Genomic DNA, 20,062 nt, shown 5'->3' on the forward strand with positions numbered 1-20,062 from the left:
GTGTTTGATCCGACCTCATCCAAGACTGAAGTTTTTTTTTTAGGAAACTCATTTCAGACAAGGTATGAAGCCACTTGATGTAAGAAGCTAATAAAACTGAAATGTGATTATCTCAATGACAGAAGATGTCTATTGGCACTAGTCTTGAAAATATCAAGTCTATAAAAAAAGGGGAAACAGTCAGTAGAAAGAGAATTCCACAAGTCTTCACTCCTTAAAAAGAAGTTACTGGAATAGGAAGCAGAATTACAATGTGGTATAAAAACAGTAAATTAGTGATGACCACTAGACCAACAAGTCAAAATGAGCTGAAACAAAGGAAGCAGGGAATATTAGATTGAGAAGAAAGTTCTGGTGAAATCTTTAATTTTGATTTCAAGTGATGTATCTTCAAACAAGTTTTCATTATAATACCCGATCGTTTAAATTATAATCATTTTAAAACAACTATGTTTTCTTTTCAGAACACTGAATACAAGATGGAAAAAAAAGCAAATTTGCACAATTTTCTCATTTTAATTCAGGCTAGGCCGAAAAGCTGCTGAAACAGCTCGCGATATCAACAAAGCATTTGGCCTAGGAACCACTACTGAACGCACAGCACAATGATGGTTTAAGAAATTTTGTGGCGGCGACAAGAGTTTTGAAGATGATGAGCATAGTGGTTGGCCATCGGATGTGGACAATCAATTAAGAGACTTAGTCAATCCATGCACAACTGTTTGAGAACTTGCTTCTGAATTAGATGTAACATATACAACAATTTCCAACCACTTGAAAGAGATTGAAAAAACAAAACAAAAAAACTTGATAAATGGGTGCCTCACAAATTGAGCAAATACCAAAAGAAATGCCGTTATCAAGTGTCATTTTCCCTTCTTTTACGCAACTGAATTGTGACTTGTGATGAAAAGTGGGGTCTTTATGACAACCGGTGATGCTCAGCTCAATGACACTTCCTGATGAAGCTCCATGACACCTCCCGAAGCCAGAGTTGCATCAAAAGAAGGTCATGTTGACTGTTTGGTGGTTTGCGACCAGTCTCATCCATTACAGTTTTTTGAATGCAGGCGAAATCATTACGGTGAAGAAGAACTGTCAGCAAATGGATGAAATGCATCAAAAACTTTGACAACGCCCAGCATTAATCAACAGAAAAGACCCAATTCTTTTCTATAACAATGCCCGACTGCACTTTGCTAAACTGACCCTGCAGAAGTTGAACAAATTAGGCTGTGGAACTCTGAAACATACTCTCCAGACTTCTCACCTACCGATTACCACTTTTTCAAGCATTTTGACAACTTTCTGCATAAGAAATGCTTCAAAAACCAAAGCGATATCTAAAATGCGTTCAGGGACCTCATCGCCACTAGAAGCAAGATTTTTATGTTACTGGCATAAATACACTTGTTTTGCGTTGGCAAGGGTGTGTTAATTCTGATGGTGCTTATTTCGATCAATGAATTTTTGGGCCGAAATATGCTCGTCGGAATTTAAAAGTTAGAACTGCAAGAACTTTCTTGTGAACCTGATAGATTAGATCATTCTAAAGAACACATGACATAACAGTATTTATAGAAAAGACTGACACTGGCAACATTAGTGTAATTTTATGGCTGCTAAGTACAGTTACCAAAAAATATGAAAAAAAAAAAAAAAACACTAGGAGAAATTGAAATTAAAAGAAAGATTGATACCACTTCAAGGTAAAAAAAAAACAAAACTAGCCAACAATAAATGTTATATGAATAGATTCCAACCCAGAAAACAGCTATTTTTCTTCATCTGTCAGAAACATTGCTCATGTTATGTGAGGAACAAAAGACAAAATAAAAGGAAGAACTAATTTAATTTATTGAAAGAGACCAACCTAGAAAGGTGAATGACGTCATGTTACCAAAGTCCAATCAATTGAACCAGAACTTGAATGCTGCTACCCAAAGATTCTTTATAAGAAATGTAGGAAAGCATCAATATTTTAAAAAAGAATCAGTAAAAGTTCAATTTTAAAACACTGCTATTGTTGGATATTGACCGGATAATACTGAAAGGTATGCTGGTCGATGATTATGATTGTTCAAGTCTAAAAGTTTTGGCAGCTAAAATATGTTTTAGAATAATTAAAATATATAGAGTAAATATTTATTTACATTAATTTAGGAATGTAACTTAAAAATGTTATAACAATTTAGTTGACAACTTAGAAATAATGACATGTAAAAACATCAGGTGATTATCTTAGTGACATATATTAATGAGGGGCAGATGGTCTTTTTGAGATACATGGAAATTGGTTAGAGAAAACAGGAGTCAACAGAGCAGAGAATGTCAGATGGTGATAGAACGTAAACAGAATCAACATGTGACTTTCCAAAAGTGAAAAAACTTGTTATTTGTCCTTTGCAAATTACTGTCCTATCATGAACTGTATTTAAATGTACATAATGTTCAAGTAGACTTCATAGCCTCGTAGGGGATGCTCTTTTCTCTTCTCTGCAGCCTCTTTATCACAGAAGAGACGTTGCAAGCCTGTCTTTGCTTTATCGTTATTTTCATGGCACATGCTTGTCTGAGCTCCAATCTATGGTTCCCCCGGCCAAACTTTCACAAAAAACACTTGTCTAACTTAAAGCTCTATCAATAATTTCCCCCACTCTTTATCTGTGCTTAAACAGATTCCATGAACAAAGCTTCTTTCTTAAAACTGCACACATGTGAAACTTTTTCGATTCACTACTTTCCAGCTGACTACAATATGGTTGTCTCCAAGTCCAATGTAAACAAGTTCTTGATGAGCCATCCCCTTAATTTACCAAATTTCCACTACTAACAATTACTACAAAACTGTTCCATTGACTACTGTACATTCATCAACCCTTATCCTCGAGTAGTCTCTAGGCCTTGATAAATGGTGACTCCTTTGTAAAAAACAAAAAAAACAAACTTAGTAGCAGCATTTTGTGCTATTCATTTGATGTCAGGTTGAGTTTGTGATTCTGATCTCAACAACCAGTCCGGCATAAACATTTGCCTGATGTTTTATCTGGTGAATCAAGGCATCGTTTCTGGGTAGTTCTAGGAGATCCACCCTCCCAGACCTTACTCCCCCCCCCCCCTTTGTGGGGTCCATCCATAGCCCTTGCACCCCATGGACGGGCACAGGCCATCTACAACTTTTTGTAGATGTTTTTTGTATTGAGGAGTTTTTTTGTTATTTTTTTACCGAGTGAGGGTGCTGGCCCTACACCCAACCTTTCCAGAAGGTACATACAGCGCCTAGCCTTCCCAAATGGTCACCCATCTGGTACTGGCCGACTCGACGTTGCTTAACTTCAGTGATCTTGCGAGAACCGGTGTGTCAACATGATTGTGCCATACCCTTTGTGGTTATTGTATTGTAAAGTTATTGCTGAGGTACTCCGACTGAAGAATTTTTAAAAGACCAGTGTGCTCTTCTTTTAGGGCTGCTGGTTGGACTCCACCTTCTGATGATTGTGTCACATCTTCCTGTGGTGAAAAGTAAATAAAGACCGTGATTCATAGCAGCTATGGCTCCAGAATCATGAAGTGTACTTCTATAACATACTTTTGTTAACACACTTTTTATTAACTATACCACTGTTTGTGTTTGATTATTATCAGCTTGCAATGGCACAACACATGCCTGTTCAAGAACCAATTTCTTTTTTTCGTAGATAGTCATAAAAATGGTAAAAATCTTGTTGATACAAATAAAAACCAGCAGTTGATTTTTTATAAAGTTTCAAAGTTTTCAGATATATATACATAACATCGGCCATTGATGACAACTACTGAAAGGTTCCCTTTTCATTAGCTACTACACCGAGATGTAGGGGAGGGCAATACTCCTTTCCAAGGACAAGTCAACCTACCATTAATTTCCACCTTATTATAAGGAGTGCTTAGAAAGTACCATTTTAAATCTTATCGATTAAAAACAGCAGGTTAGTATTAGGTGTGGGGGTGGAGTTGGAACAATCTAAATAAAATTTCAACATGCTAAAAGGTCAATCCAGAAACCACTGAAAGTGACTATGAAACATGTTGGGCAACCTTGTATGACAGAACAAATAAGTCAATCGAGGATTAAACACTGATTTCCCGGCTGGTTAGGGAACATTCTTCCCTTTATGCCAAATAGACAAGTAAAGTGGTTAACTGTAGTCGAGGGCAACCCAAAGGCTCTCTTTTCAGTAGAAACTACACCAAAGTGTAGGAGAGAACACCACTCCTCTCCTAGGATTATAAAATGGAAAAGGAACAAACCGGCAGTGTCAAACCGTTCAGGTACATTTTTACATTTGCGAAAATATATGCTACTATTATATGGGTTTTTGCTGCAATCCAAAATTTGAGTAACAAACGTGAGAAATATTCACCCATAACTTCAACCAAAAGCAAAGCCTCGTCACTAACACTAAAACAGTATTCAAAAATTAAAAGTAAAGAAAAATGTTTTTTTGTAAAATAAGAGAATTTATAAAGATCGCTGTTATCGAAGAACGCAAGAAAAATCTATTTAGACATTTAGTTCTTAGTTGTTGCTTTTGCTAAATATTATTAACTAGGGAGGGAAGGAGTTCAGCTTTGCCCGGTCAGAAAATACACTTAAATATGATATTTTAATTTGTCCAGATTTTTTATATATTATTATAGAGTCGTGATTTCAAAAGTAAAAAAAAAGAAAAAAAGTATTTGGGTACCATCAGCTAAAATCGAAACCCAAAGCAAAACTGTAGCATTCAAAGTTGGTGACGTTACCACTGAATTAACGTGACACGCATATGAACTGATTAAAAATTAACAAAGATGAATGTACAAAATGTATCACACATTTTTCAATTTTTACCCCTTTTTAACCAACTAAAGACTCATAAAAGTCCATAAAAAAATCCAATCATGTGAGGCCTCTAGTGCCACTCTGCAACTTTTAGTATCGGAAGAGATAGTTTGAAAATATGGAGGTAGACAGACATAGTGAATTTTAATATTAATAATATTTAATTTATAAAAATTCAAGTAAAAAAAAAAAAAAAAAAGAAAAGGTGGTTGTGTAGTAATTAATGGTGTGTATGTGTGTGTGTTTGGATTCTTAATCCGGCAGGGAGATGTGATGCGTCTAGTGTGTTAGGTATAAGTTAATATTAAGTTCATGCTTGCATGCCTTCTTGCTTCCATCTAACACCGCTGGCTAACTTCGTGGTGAAAAGGGAGCAGCTATGCATAAGTCTTCCCTGTCAGTACATAGCTTCTCCATCATCAAGACTCCTACAGTGCATCCACGTTGGCCACACATGGTAACTGAGTGCCTTGTAGCCCCAGGTTAAACCTGTAGGAAATCTCGGAGTAGTAGGAGACCCCAGAGGTAGTGCGTTATGGCCCACTGATGTGTGGACATGCCCTGGCACACTACCAACCCCTACCCCAGTCTTGTGGGTGCCCTTGGTTGGGTGAAGACTAGGGGAACCAACCCCAAAATCAAACACCACTGCCTTGTGGGCCTTATCACAGTAAAAGGCTAAGAGATGGGAACTTAACTTCAAATCCTACTGCTGCTTTGCAGTTTTCCTTAAAAGGCTATCGAACCTCATCCAGAAAGAATAGGTGTAGTAGCTGACACAATAGGTTGGCTGTTTATCTCGTTAAGATTACTTTCGACCAGAAGCTGCGGCCTCCCTCTGCTGCCAGTTGTCGAGGGTTCACTCCACTGGACATGAACATTGGAGGTTCAGAGGGTATCTATCTGATGCGCAACAGATACTGCATTTAAACTGCGCAAGCAAGTTTGGAACCAAGGTGGAAAGTCCTGTGGTGATGGAGTGAGACTACGCCAACACTGAGGGATAAAGCACTGAGGCCCCAACTAGTCATCGTCAAGATTGGCGGTTGGCGGACTGCATGATGATGATGATGATGATGATTAATGGTATAAATTGGGAGGAATTTGAATTATTTAAGGGGACGGCTCAACAAGAAAGTACTTACATTTGATTTGAAGGCTACCATGTTGTATACAACCAGGAAGCAGGCCAGTGGAACAGTGTTCCATAGGCGGGCAGTTCTGGGAAAAATGCTTTGTTCATGGAATCTGCGTTTAGATTTAGGCACAGTTAGAGAGTGAGAGAAATCGTGTATAGTGGTTGTAAGTAACTAAGCATGTTTTTGTAAAAGTTTGGCAAGGGAGAAGTTTCCGTGAAAATAACAATAGAGCAGAGTTTCTTCTGTGGGAAATAGGTTGCAGGGAAGAGAAAAGAGCATCATCACCTACTAGGTTTTGAAGTCAGTAATGAAAAGAAAAAAAAAATGACTGAATAACATCATAAACACCGATTCACGTCAAGAGCCAGTGCCAAATTGATATGACCGTAGAAATGTAAAAAATATTTTTTTTGTTTTGTTTGTTTTGCTTGTATTCAATTGACTATTGGAGGTTTAATGTTAAAACAGGAAGTACCCACTTCCTCATGGCCGCTGTAATCAAAAATGCGAATCGGTGTTAATTAAAAAAAAAAAAAAAACAACTAATTATTTTAGACTTTTGACGATAATTTTTCTTATTGAAAAAAAAAAAAAAACAAAAAAAAAAACAGTTTGGTAAGGATGACAACTAACTTATTCGAGAGAAAAAAAAAAAATAGTTCGTCTCCAGAGGCGGAAGTTGATTTAAGAAGCGAAAACATGGAACCGGTACCGAAAAATTAGACGAAATAAATAAAATAGGAACTGAAAACTTTAATGAATTCATTGTTATAGTATGTTCAATTTAACTTAAATCTCTTTCTTATGTTAAGAATGGATTTATTAATATTATTCATTATTTCAGCACGGTAAGATAAGTGCATGCATAAGTGCCATCATTTTATTTAATAATTGTTAGGTAAAAGTATGGAATAGTTACAAAAACACCCTCCTATATATATATATATATATATATATATATATATATTATATATACACATATATAAAAAAAAAAAAAAATGAGAACAGATGTGTATTTTAGGTTGCAAAATAGCCTCTGACCCACGCTGAAAAAGGAAAAATGTTAGTGACACCGTCTAGTTTCACTTTGGCTAAAAATTTAAATTCAAACCTGTATTTAATTTTTTAAGCACTTGCAACAGTTTTTCTTTTATATAATTTCCAATAGCTAATTCATTTCATTTTTTTCTTTTTGTTTAAAAAAAGAATTGCTAACAAAAATGCAACGATGGGACATTTTGGCAATCTCTAATAATTGCGCTCCCAAAATCAAGATGGCGGAAATAAATACAGTTGATACAAATACGGCGCGGAAGCTACCAAATATGAAACGAAACCATACAGAAACACCCTATTTAAAAAAAAAAAAAAAAAAACTATCCCAGCTTTAACACTTCTTATGTCAATACATTTAATATATTCTTTCCAAAAAGACTTCATGAACGTAAAAAAAAATAAAATTTTATTTTTTTATTGTTTCGTGAACACAAGTGTTAAAGCAAAAAAAAAAAACAAGTTTATTTTTATTCTTAAAACTAAAACAAGCATCTTATTTAAAGAAATGTTTAAAAATGAAGTTTATTGTTGTTATTATTATCATTATTATTATTATTGTTTCATAACACAAGTGTCAAAAAAAAAAAAAACATGGTTTCGCACTTCGCACACGAAACCATTAAAAAAATTTCAATTGGTTCTGTTTTTTGTGTTTATCTTTTCATTTTTAAGAAAAATTTAAATTTCAGTTGTTTTTAATGTTTATTTTTTTAATCCTTCTTCATTCGCATTTTTTAAAACATTAATTCGTTTTTAAGTTTTAGTTTTTTGTTTTGTTTGTTTTTCTTGCAAATAAAACTGAATATTAATACTGTCGAACAAATATAACATTTTTGGTACTTTACGGGGAACGGTGTTTTTTTTTGTTTTTGTTTTTTTTTTTTTTCATTTTATTTTCTCCACTAAATATTTAAAAATATTTTTGTTACATTTATTTTTTCATACATATTCAAATAATGTTTTGGCCTTCTTTTTGGTCTCAAATAGTAACTTCCAAAAATTTTCCTGATTAAATAAACAAATGAAAACCTTTTGCACATGCGCTTTCAGAGGGCAGTCATTAAATAAAAACACCGTTGGGTTTGTATTACTGTACACATAGATTCGAAAAAGTTGTCAAAAAACAAATATATAACAAATAAATGTTATCAAAGGCAAGATAAGTTACTTTTCTACCAAACTAAACTGGATATAATTTTCGTGTCTTTTTAAAATTAATACATTTATTGTTTAATATTTCGGTCAATTTTTACGACATGCCCCAGTGTTTATTAAACACCCCAACCTCCCCATGTTAAGAACGGCTTTCGATGTTGGGGATGTTTATTCCGAAAGCCGTTCTTAACATGGGAGAACCTCAGGTTGGGGTGTTAATAATATGCTGGGGCACGTCAAAAAATGACCAATATTTCTTAGCATGATTTAGAAATAAAATATATTGTTAGTTGCGATAAAGTGATGAAAAAAAAAAATGAAAATAGACGGTGTCACTAATATTTTCCATTTTTGGCGTGCAAGGATCAGAGGCTATTTTGCAACCACATATCTGCCACAATGGGTTTCTAAATAACATTATTTTAGCATGGTGTATACTTATACATCATGCTAAAATAATGTACACTGTGTAAGTACTTTTATTTTGAATAATAATAAAAAAAAACTAAAGAAAAAATATTATTCTTCTTGAATAAGGTAAATTTTTAACTTCGCTTCCACCTTAACATTTTCTCCTAAAATGACGACTTATAAAGTTTGCGGGTATGTTGAAAACAAATATCGCATTAAAAAAAAACAAACAAACAAAACAATAGCTACCACTTATAACAAAGAATTCCATTGCTTAATACCCGGAAAACTACTTATTTGCGGAAAATTTAAATACAATATTCGTTTTCATCATACCGAAAATCAATGTCATCATTTTAATTTTTTACTTACTAAATTTAAAAAAATATTTTTTTTCCATAGTACTTTTAAGTTAAATTCAGTTCTTACGATATTTTGGTTTATTAAATTGTTAGGTATTTGCTTAGAATAACATTAAATTTAGCAATCAAGTAAAACATGGAATTTTTACTTGATTAAATAATTCGACATGAGAAAAAGGATTTTTTTTTTAATTTAATTATTATTTTTTTAGCAATAATTTATATCAGTTTGAAATATGTTAAACTTTAAAAAAAAAAAACAACAACATTGTTAAATGACCGTTTTGGTAGAAAACAAACGAGTTCACTGAATGTCGGCTGGCTGCTACGAATTCGGAATAGGAGTAGTGGAGTAGTGGAGCACGTGATCGAGAAAAGCGAAAGTAAAAACCAGAGAGACATCAGATACAGGAGATGATGAACCGTGACTAAACAAAGATGTCATATTCCAAAAATCATGTAAATTGATCAAGTATCGTAGTCATCACAAGGTTGATTCCGAGTTCTTATTTCTGGAGAGGTTGTTAGGGGGAGGTAATCAGTGATGGATTTTGAAGATGGCGAACTGAAATATTTATTGATTTTCTTTTTTTTTTTTCTTTTTTTTTTTTTTTTAGAAAAGAACAATTATCTGACACTGTTTGCTGCGGATTTCGTGTCGCCTATTCTTCTGCAGCGCCAAAATTTGATTTTATTAATTAAAAAACCCAAACAAACAAATAAACAAAAACAAAACAAGAAAACTGCTTAATCAATTTACGTAATTTTTGGAATATGACATTTTCGTTCCGTGACGAGTACGTACACTCACTGCAGCAGTGCATCGTAAAGATAGTACTATTATTATTATTATTATTATTATTATTATTATTATTATTTCTTTTTAATTCGGTTGAATTCTCGTGAAGCAATTCTAGAAGAATTCAAATATTTGATGCGTGTCTTTATTAGTTGGTTGCCATGCAGGTGATTCCTCAAATGGATGACAATGAACGAAAATACTAATGTAGAAGAGAGGGAGGAAAAGAGCGAATGAGAAGACTTGCATCATTTTATTCAGCAACAAATGGTAGAGCAAGTGCGCGCATGCACTAGGAAATTTCATGTAGATGATGATGATGATGATTGAGAAGAGAGAAGGAGGGAGCAATCTTTCTTAGAAGCCTGTAAATATTAGTCCATCATAAAGATGCTAATTAACCCTCAACACACAAACGAAATAAATACCATTAAAAAAAGCAGAACCTAACCTGCTATAAAAAGGAAATGTGAAAAATTAATCAAATCTAATCGGAATAAAAAAAAAAAAAAGGATGGTTGACTTGCGAAAGTGTGAGAGAGGCAAGAAGAGAAAGTGGACATCGTTCATTCCTTCATCATGGCCAACACTTAAACGAATATATTTTATGGCCTTTTAAAATGATGTCCTGTTTTGTTCAATCTCGTAAATCCGGTTTTATGGTTTAGACAATGACAAAAGATATGTCATTGTCTGACGTTTAAGAAAATGAAAACGTTATAACAGTAGAAAAAATATAACGGAGCTTAAGTAATTTTAATTAATGAAATGTCATATTTTCTGATTGTTACTTTGCATTAAAAAAAAATGTATATGTTACACAATCATTATTTTTAGTAGCTTCTTTCATAACACGCTTTAATAAAATTGGTTCTTATTTAGAAATAAAACAAATTTGAAAAAAAAAAACAAAAAACAGTAAATACAGAAAAATCTTTATCCATCAAAAAGGAAAAATGTCATATTCCAAAAAAAAACATGTAAACTGATCAAGTAGTTTTATTTTTAACGAAAAAAAAAAAATTATGAGTAAGCAAAAAAGGGACCGTCATGCATCGCCATCTTGAAAAAAAAAACAAGGGTGGATAACTACACACCCATTGAAACTTGCGAATCAGCCTTGTAATGCTAGCGATTTCACATTAATCGCTTTACGTCGTTTAAACACGATTTTCTCTATAAAAATAAAAGTACTTGATCAATAGTTTGGTAATATGACATTTTCGTCCCGTGAAATGTTTTTTCCGCAATGAAGTTTTTTTTTTTTTTTTTAATAGGTTTCATTTTTTATAAGCACCGAAAAAATGTTCGTGTCAAGAAAGATTTTTGAAGCCCACTTGTTTATAATGTGGTGATGAAAATTAAGTACCCGTTCTGTCTTTCGTCATTCTAGACTGAAGTTATTTTTACTTTCGTCCCAATTCAGAATGTCCCTTTTTTGGAGAACTTTTTTTTTTCACCACATAAAAACTGACTTTTTCCAAATTTGCCCTCGTAGGGAGGAAAATAAATAGGGACAATTCTGCACAAGAGGGAATAAATAAAAAAATAAATTGCTGTTATTTTTGCTATTAGAAATCAGAGATCAAGTTAATAAATACGGTATTGTTTGAAATATATATTTAAAAAACAAATGAATATATTTATAAAAAAACAAACCAAAAAAAAACGAATTATCCATCTTTAAACTCCTTTTTCCTTTTAGGTACTTGTACAGTTTAATCAAGACATTAAAAAAATGAAAATATCGAGAGAAAAAAAAAAAAAAGAAGGTAATATCCGTTATGGGACGAAGTTCTCCGAAAAAAAAATTTCACTTAATTTCATCAAGTGTTTTTTTTTTTTTTTTTTTTTTTTTTATAACAGCGAAAAAACAATTGGTTATTTTACCGAGCAAAAGGTTCGATTTTTAGGAAGAAAAGCTAGTAATAAAGATGGGGAGGGAGTGTCGGCGCTTTACATGGAGTTAGCTCCCCGTGGCGTGTTAAAAATTTCCATAATGGCTGACTTTAACGCGCTCTCATAAAAACGTTTTTTCACTGTAAAAAATAAAATAAAAAAACTACTCGATCAAATTAAATGATTTTTTTTTTTCAGAGATCTTCAGTCCAAAACGGATACGTACAATATAACCTTTTGTTCGAGATTTCCATTTTTTAATGTATTCATTAAACTGTACAAGTACTTTATTTTATTGCTTACAGCGATAAGCAAAAATGAAGAAAACTTTTATCGTGTGCCAACTTATCCCGGAATGAAGATGAAAATCACAAAAATTGATCAAGTTTTTATGGGTTTTTTTTCGAAAAGAAAAAAAAAAAGAAAGTGAAGGCCGAAGTCATTTTAATATTCTTCAAACTTAAGTTTTTAATTTATATACAATAAACCTTCTAAAAAATGTTTTCATAATTTGAAAAATTGATTTTCTGAAAAATAAAATAAATAAAAATATATACGTTGATAAATTGTTTAGTTTTAAATTTTACGATTCCGTTGTTTTTCCGATATTATCAAAATAAATAAAAATCGGTTGTCTACCCTTGATTTTACCCCTCACCGCTACTTTTCCCGACTCATAGACACGGAGTGAAATTTGGTTTTCTGGACTAATAAAAACACTACTTGATCAAATTATGTGATGTTTTTTTAGAATATTTTATCTTCGTTCTGTGACCGATGCGTACATCATACAGACTTTTGTTATTTTTTAAAATCTTTAATTACTGCCATAAGTGTCAATCTGAATAAGCACCTTTCTTTTTGACATTTCACTATAGGAAAAATAAACATGGTCAATCTATATATCTATAAAAGTGAAACTGTGTCACTGTGCACATTTCCCTACCAAACTACTCTGTCAATTTTCAGTCTACAGACACGAAGTTTGACACAAGGAGTATTGAGATCTTGGAAAAACTTTTTAATCGATTTTCAGCAAGAAATTTGGCTGTCAAGAGGTCAAAGTTCAACGATTTGACCTTTGCAAACTCAACGAAACTCCTCCGCCAATTTTGAGTTTAAACACTTGAAATTTTAGATGTAGGTTACTTGGACATGAATCAAACATTTTATTTTGTTTTGAGCCAAAGCAATAAATGTTAAGGGGTCAAAATTGGAGTCAAAGTTAAAAATTTAACCTCTTCTGCGGTCTCTACCAAATTACTCAACCATTTTTTATCTAAACATTTGAAATTTTACACAAAGTGTATTCAAACATACGGCAAGCTTTTTAATCGGTTTTTGGCTGAAAATTTATCTACCAAAAGGGGTCAAAGTTCAAAAGATTTGACCTTTGCGGTCTCTGGCAAACTATTCAGCCAATTTTGGGTCTAAACATTTGAAATTATACATAAAGGGTATTCAGATATGCAGCAAGGATTTTAATCAGTTTTTGGGCGAACATTTGGCTGCCAATAGGTCAAAGTTGAAAGAGTTGACCTTTGCAGACTCTACCAAACTCCTCCACCAATTTTGGGTCTAAACACTTGAAATTTTAGATGTAGGTTACCTGGATATATATATATATATATATATGTGTGTGTGTGTGTGTGTGTGTGTGCACATAAAAGTTATGAACAGTACATAGGGACCGTGCAAAACCGGGCTGAACTGCTAGTACTAAATAAAATAAAAATCTAATAATATTTATCATATTTATATGTTACAAGAGATTATTAACTTTGATTTTGTGGAAACCTCACACACGCTTCTCGCCGATTAGAAGCCAATAAAAGCAATTCGAAATGATTTCTCCCAAATGTTTTTTTATATAATTATTTTGTTTATTATACGCATAAATAATTCAATGTTTGTATTATACAATTCAGTAACTGATTAGTTATTTTAGAAAATAAAATTAACCGTCTTGATGTCGCACTAAAATTCCAAATTCAAATACCCTTTTGAAACCACGTTCCAAATTCAAATACCCTTTTGAAACCACGTTCCAAATTCAAATACCCTTTGGAAACCACGTTCCAAATTCAAATACCCTTTGGAAACCACGTTCCAAATTCAAATACCCTTTTGAAACCACGTTCCAAATTCAAATACCCTTTGGAAACCACGTTCCAAATTCAAATACCCTTTGGAAACCACGTTCCAAATTAAAATACCCTTTGGAAACCGCGTTCCAAATTCAAATACCCTTTGGAGAAACCACGTTCCAAATTCACATATATCCTTTGGAGAAACCACGTTCCAAATTTAAATACCCTTTTGAAATCACGTTCGAAATCGTATATCACATAAATAAAATCGTTCTTTTTCTGAATACATGGAAATGGGCGTTGATATGGACACGTTTATTATTATCTTTCATTTACTCTAAACTAAACGAACATTTCTGGTAAATAATAGCGTTAATTCTTGTCGTTTTCTTCGACAAACAGGAAATAATTTTTTTATTTTAAAATTCTGTACAACAACAAAAAGAAAGAAAAACATGCTAGTTTTTAATCACATAAGTCAGAATCGAAATATAGAAAGCATGGCCATGACATTTTTTTGACTACGGATGACCAAAAGTGATATTATCGTAAGAGTACACAAGATAATTTTCAGGAAAAAGATCTAGTTCGGACATTTCGCGATGTTGTTGTTATTATTTCTACTACTACTACTACTACTGACTCGGTAAAGACTTTTTTTGTTTGTTTGTGAGGGTTGTTTTTGCAAAAAAAAAAAAAAAAAAAAAAAATTTCATCTCTTAAGAAAAAAGAAAAAAAGTCCCTGAATTGATATTAGTAGAATTTTTAAGATGAAAATTATTCGTTTTACAATGAAGATCCTGAATTAAAAATATATAAACAGACTACACTACACTACTACGGTGAAAATGAATTGTTCAAATTTATTGTCAATTTATTTAAGCATCATCACTAGTCACGATTAAATAAAATATCAATTTAAGGATTTATTTAGCAAGTAATAATTTATGTTTAAAGATTGGAAATGATGGTTAATTACTAAAACTATATATATAATCAGATTTAAAAAATTAAATTAAAATAATGGTATAAAAATACCGAAAAAAAATTCATCAAAATAATTAATAAAAAAAATGGTCAAGGATTGCAGATTCTCATTATCACGACTACATTTTATTGATTTTGTTTAAAAACAAAATATAATTTTTTTTTCAAATGATTCACGTATAATTTGTTTTGTTAAAATAAAAAAAATACACATTTCTTCTCTTTCAAAACAGATCAAAATCGGGGGGGAGGGTTGTGCTTTTTTTTTTTTTTTTCATTTGTTTGTGCAAATATTTTTCTCCGAAATCACAATTTTATTATTGCTATTTTAATTGATCTTTATAATAAACAAATCCCAGTTCGTGTTGTTGCTTGTAAAAATAAAAGAGAGAGACGTGTCTCACCTGGAGGTGGTCCCCTTTCCGAAAACTCAGCTCATCGGGGGTAGAGGCATTAAAATCATGTTTACCGACAGCTTCTATAGTATCCATTTTGGTGTAGACGATTGCTATTAATTAGGGTTATTTTCTCTACTAATCTTCACTTATAATTTTTATATATATATATATATATGCAAGTTTCAGTCAGGAGCACAAGTACCTGCCTGTCTGTTTTATGTATCTTAAAAATGTACGTCCGCCTATGTTCGACTGAAAGTGCGTGGACGCCTTTCACTAAAACTGACAAGCTCAAATAATCTATCTACTCTTTTTGATAGGATTGTTGTTGTTGTTACTACTGCTGCTGATGATAGTTGCTGAAAGTGTTCTAGTTTCTGTTCTTTATGATGATGATGATGATGATGATGATAGTTGAAGTGGTTAATGGTGGTTGTTAAAGCAGTCAGCGTAGTAGTAGTAGTAGTAGTAGTAATAGTAGTAATTTCTTTAATATTCATATCTGGAGAAAAAATATATTAATTCAACAAAAATATACAAAAAAGGGAATTTGTGTCCATGTCGAGGAAAATGAATGATCCTGAATATTATCGAGACGGGAGGGGGGGGGCAGGTGGCATTATGAAAGAGGGGGATACCAAGAGTTAGCTAGGTCGGCGGTCACACTCGAAGTTTGGCTTTGGAAATATTATATATATATATATATATATATATATATATATATATATATATATATATATATATATATATATATATATATAATGTGTGTGTGTCTGTATTTACTCCAACAGTGCTCAATACATGAGTAAAGCTTAGTTGTAGTATAGTATTAAATATATACTTATGGCAAGTGAGCTATTCAAAAGTTTGTAAATCATTCCTTGCTGTCAGGGTATATTTCCATTCTACAATAGGGTGAGCACTGTTTTTCTAATATAATATAACATATATATATGTATAATATATATATATATATATATATATATATATATATGTATACTATATATGTATAATATATATATGTATAATATATATGTGTATAATATATATATAGATATGTATAATATATATGTGTATAATATATATATATATATGTGTATAATATATATATATATGTATAATATATATATTTATAATATATATATATATATATGTATAATATATATATGTATAATATATATATATATATATAATATATATATGTATAATATATATATATAATATATATATATATGTATAATATATATATATGTATAATATATATATATATATATATGTATAATATATATATATATATAGATATATGTATAATATATATATATGTATAATATATAGATATATGTATAATATATATATATATGTATAATATATATATATGTATAATATATATATGTATAATATATATGTATAATATATATATGTATAATATATATGTATAATATATATGTATAATATATATATGTATAATATATATATGTATAATATATATATATATATGTATAATATATATATGTATAATATATATATATATGTATAATATATATATATGTATAATATATATATATATGTATATTATATATATATGTATAATATATATATATGTATAATATATATATATATGTATAATATATATATATATATGTATAATATATATATGTATAATATATATATGTATAATATATATGTATAATATATATATGTATAATATATATATGTATAATATATATATGTATAATATATATATATGTATAATATATATATGTATAATATATATATAATATATATGTATAATATATATGTATAATATATATGTATATATATATATATATATATATATATATATATATATATATATATATATATATATATATATATATATATATATATATAAAGGTATTCAAGAGTAATAACTAATGACTTTAACGAGATTACAGAATGACACCAAAAAATAAAATAAAAATGTCCCAAATAATTCAAAACAAATTCTTTACAAAATAATTAATTTTGTTCGTGAAGAGTTTACAATTTGAGTCAACTGTCAAAATGTGAGTGAGTCACCATATTTCCATCGGCAGAAAGAAATTCTCTTCTAACAAAATTCTCTCTGGTATTTTTCCTTTTATTTTATTTTTTGTATATACATATAAGAAATTCGTTGTATTAAGAAAATAATCCCGAATAGAAGAAAACCAGTTAAATACCCGAGAAGGGTTCTCAAAAAATAAATAAATATATAAATAAGCATCAATATTATCATTACTACAACAGTAAGATGTCATAAAAAAGAAAGAAAACTATGGAAAATCTTAATCTTTTACGCCCCAAACAGAACCGGCTTTTTAAAAATGTATTTATAGTTTTATCAGTACTTTTTTTTTGTGGTGTATTAATGAAAAAAAAAAAATAGAATAGTTTATTCGTATTTTACATTAAAATAATGAAGAAATTACAGAGAAGAAAGTTAATTAAAAAATATGAATATCTAGAAAAATGGTAAGTCAAAGAGGAAGTCACACTCAAAGAGAACGGCCTGTAATACGCATGCGCAATGACTTAGAGCGGGAAGGGGAAAATGTCGACTGTCATTCTATTCCTATTAAACGGACATTACACGAAGAAAAAAAAAATCTGTTTACTGAAATGAGAGTTTAATATATATATATATATATATATATATATATATATATATATATATATATATATATATATATATATATATATATATACGTTTATTAATTAATCGATACTACATTATGGACGCGTTTGCTATCTTATAAGATTCATAAGAAAACAAGTAAATAAGAATGATTAAAAATGGTTTGCTTAAAGGGAGAGAATTATGCATAAAAAGTATTACGAAAAGATGTTATGAATTTGCTGGTTTTTCTTTCTCTTCCAAGTTTAATATATAAATAAAGCTATAAGATTAATTTAGATAAAAAAAAAAAATTTTTAATTTATAGAAAAAAAATTAAATGAAATATTGACAAGCCATAAAAAATATTAATCCCCTGCTACTGTTTTATATGATTTTATGTTATATTTTGTAAGCTGTCCAATTTTTTATGCACATTAATGGATGTAAATTTTGGAGGAATAAAAAATTTGTTCAGTAATTACTTTTTTTTTATGGAAATTACTTTAACGGTAATTTTATAGAAATACTCCAGACTAAAATCACGTGTAATTTTCTAGTGCTCTACGAATTACGAATTATTTATGACCCCAACCCTGATCCTAAAAAAAAAAAAAAATGGTACGTATGCATCTATGTTACCGAATTGAAATAATAACTTTATTATTTAAAAAAGTCATTCTTAATATGGGGTAGAGGGTGTTTTGTGACTATTCAGTACTTTCACCTAAAAAATATATCGTAAAAATTGAATTTAACTTGAAAATACCATTTAAAACAGCGCAGTAACATAAGCACGCATACACTGTTGGAAACGGAAATGATTCAGCAGAGAAATTGTTTTCCCTCCGCAACAAAGTGTCTAGGCCATTTCTTAAATAGACCTTTCCTTGTTGACTACGGTATTTTGCTAATCCTGTGCAATTATAGGAAGTCCACCCTCCCAGGTTTTGCCTTTCTCTTTGAGAAAGAGTTAGTTTGCTGCTAATTGTCCAAGGTGCCTCTATCAAGGAATGCCGACGGAGCTGCTCAGGCATTTTTTTGCAGGCCAGGGTTCCTCTAGGACGCTGGCTTGTAAAATCAGACTACCCGACTCCTGTGTCACAGCTTACCGACGTGGGAGGGAAATAATTGCTTTTGATAAAATTATCATGAAAAAATTATTGTTGTGATAATATGAAGGCGATCTTCAACGATAATATGTGGGAGAAAAAAAATGGCCCACGAATTCCATACGAAGAATTCGACAAAAGTTAAAACTAAGTTCAACTAACGATAAAACTTATTAAAACACTTGTCGGTTTTTATTTAGAATTCAACCTAATTAAAAAGCACAAACACGCAAAAAAAATCTTTATAATAAGCATATCGAAAATTTCATACTTCAAAAATCACGTCAAGCAGTTTGATTTTTATAAAGAAACTACTTTTTAAACTATTTAAAGTGATTAATGTCAAGCATTACAAGGCTAGTCTCGCAAGTTTGAATTATTGTGAAATTATCAGCCCTTGTTTATTTTCAACATGGAGAAACGAGGCACTCTCCCCTTGTGTTTACTTTTAAAAGCTGGTTTTCTTCGTTAAAAATAAATCTACTTGATCAATTTACGTGATGTTTTTCAATATAACAACTTTGTTCCGTGACATCATAAAGATTTTTTTTTTTTAGTTAGATTGAATTCTAAAACAGAACGTTTTTCCTTTCGAAAATTCATTGTAAATATGCGATCACATAAACTGTGGAGAGTAAAAAGAAAAATGATAGAGGGAACATATTACTGTGGACGCGAGACGCGAGTGAGGCAAACCTCCCGAAGTGAAGATAAAGGTTACATGTCTCTTCCTAGCAGTTGCAGCAGCAGCAGCAGAAAATAATAATAAAAATAATAATAATAACAATAATAATAATATGATCATCATCTTCTTCTTCTTCTAACATTTTATTACACATTTTACTGGAGAACGGAGCATCCCTTACGCCGCTTAATGATGCCGACACACGAACACACGCACTGCGTTATTCCAGGATTGGAGATGAGGGATTCACTGTTGACTCATTTTTCGCGCTACGGAAGACCAGTCAAAACAAAAAAGAAAAATCTAACCATTTTTTTTAAATTTTTGTTTAGCTTTTAAAATAATTTCCAGATTATGTTTCTTCCATTTTTACTCCGAAGTGCAAAATATATGAGTTGACTTCTTTTTATTGAAACTAGATTTAAAAAATATAAATATATATATATATATATATATATATATATATATAT

General features: G+C 30.7%; 1 protein-coding gene across 4 annotated transcripts in view; it reads right to left on the bottom strand.

Moving 5' to 3' along the window:
- The window catches only part of LOC145286311 (growth factor receptor-bound protein 2-like), a 211,507-nt gene extending 191,857 nt beyond the window's left edge, over positions 1 to 19,650 (bottom strand). Inside the window, exon 1 of one of the 4 annotated variants that reach the window (XM_080135223.1) lies at positions 19,575 to 19,650. Coding sequence is in view for 2 of the 4 variants with exons in the window: in XM_080135224.1 (XP_079991350.1) it covers positions 15,167 to 15,253 (87 nt within the window). In the remaining 2 variants the exon portion in view is untranslated. Of the gene's footprint in view, positions 1 to 6,009; positions 6,491 to 9,267; positions 9,502 to 15,166; positions 15,538 to 19,574 lie in introns of those variants that run through there. The other 3 variants (XM_080135224.1, XM_080135226.1, XM_080135225.1) reach the window with 3 other exon arrangements.
- Between the last annotated feature and the right edge of the window lie 412 nt (positions 19,651 to 20,062).

Source organism: Euprymna scolopes, chromosome 10 (assembly GCF_053919585.1).
Source record: "Euprymna scolopes isolate OS-2025 chromosome 10, ASM5391958v1, whole genome shotgun sequence".
NCBI lineage: Eukaryota > Metazoa > Mollusca > Cephalopoda > Sepiida > Sepiolidae > Euprymna > Euprymna scolopes.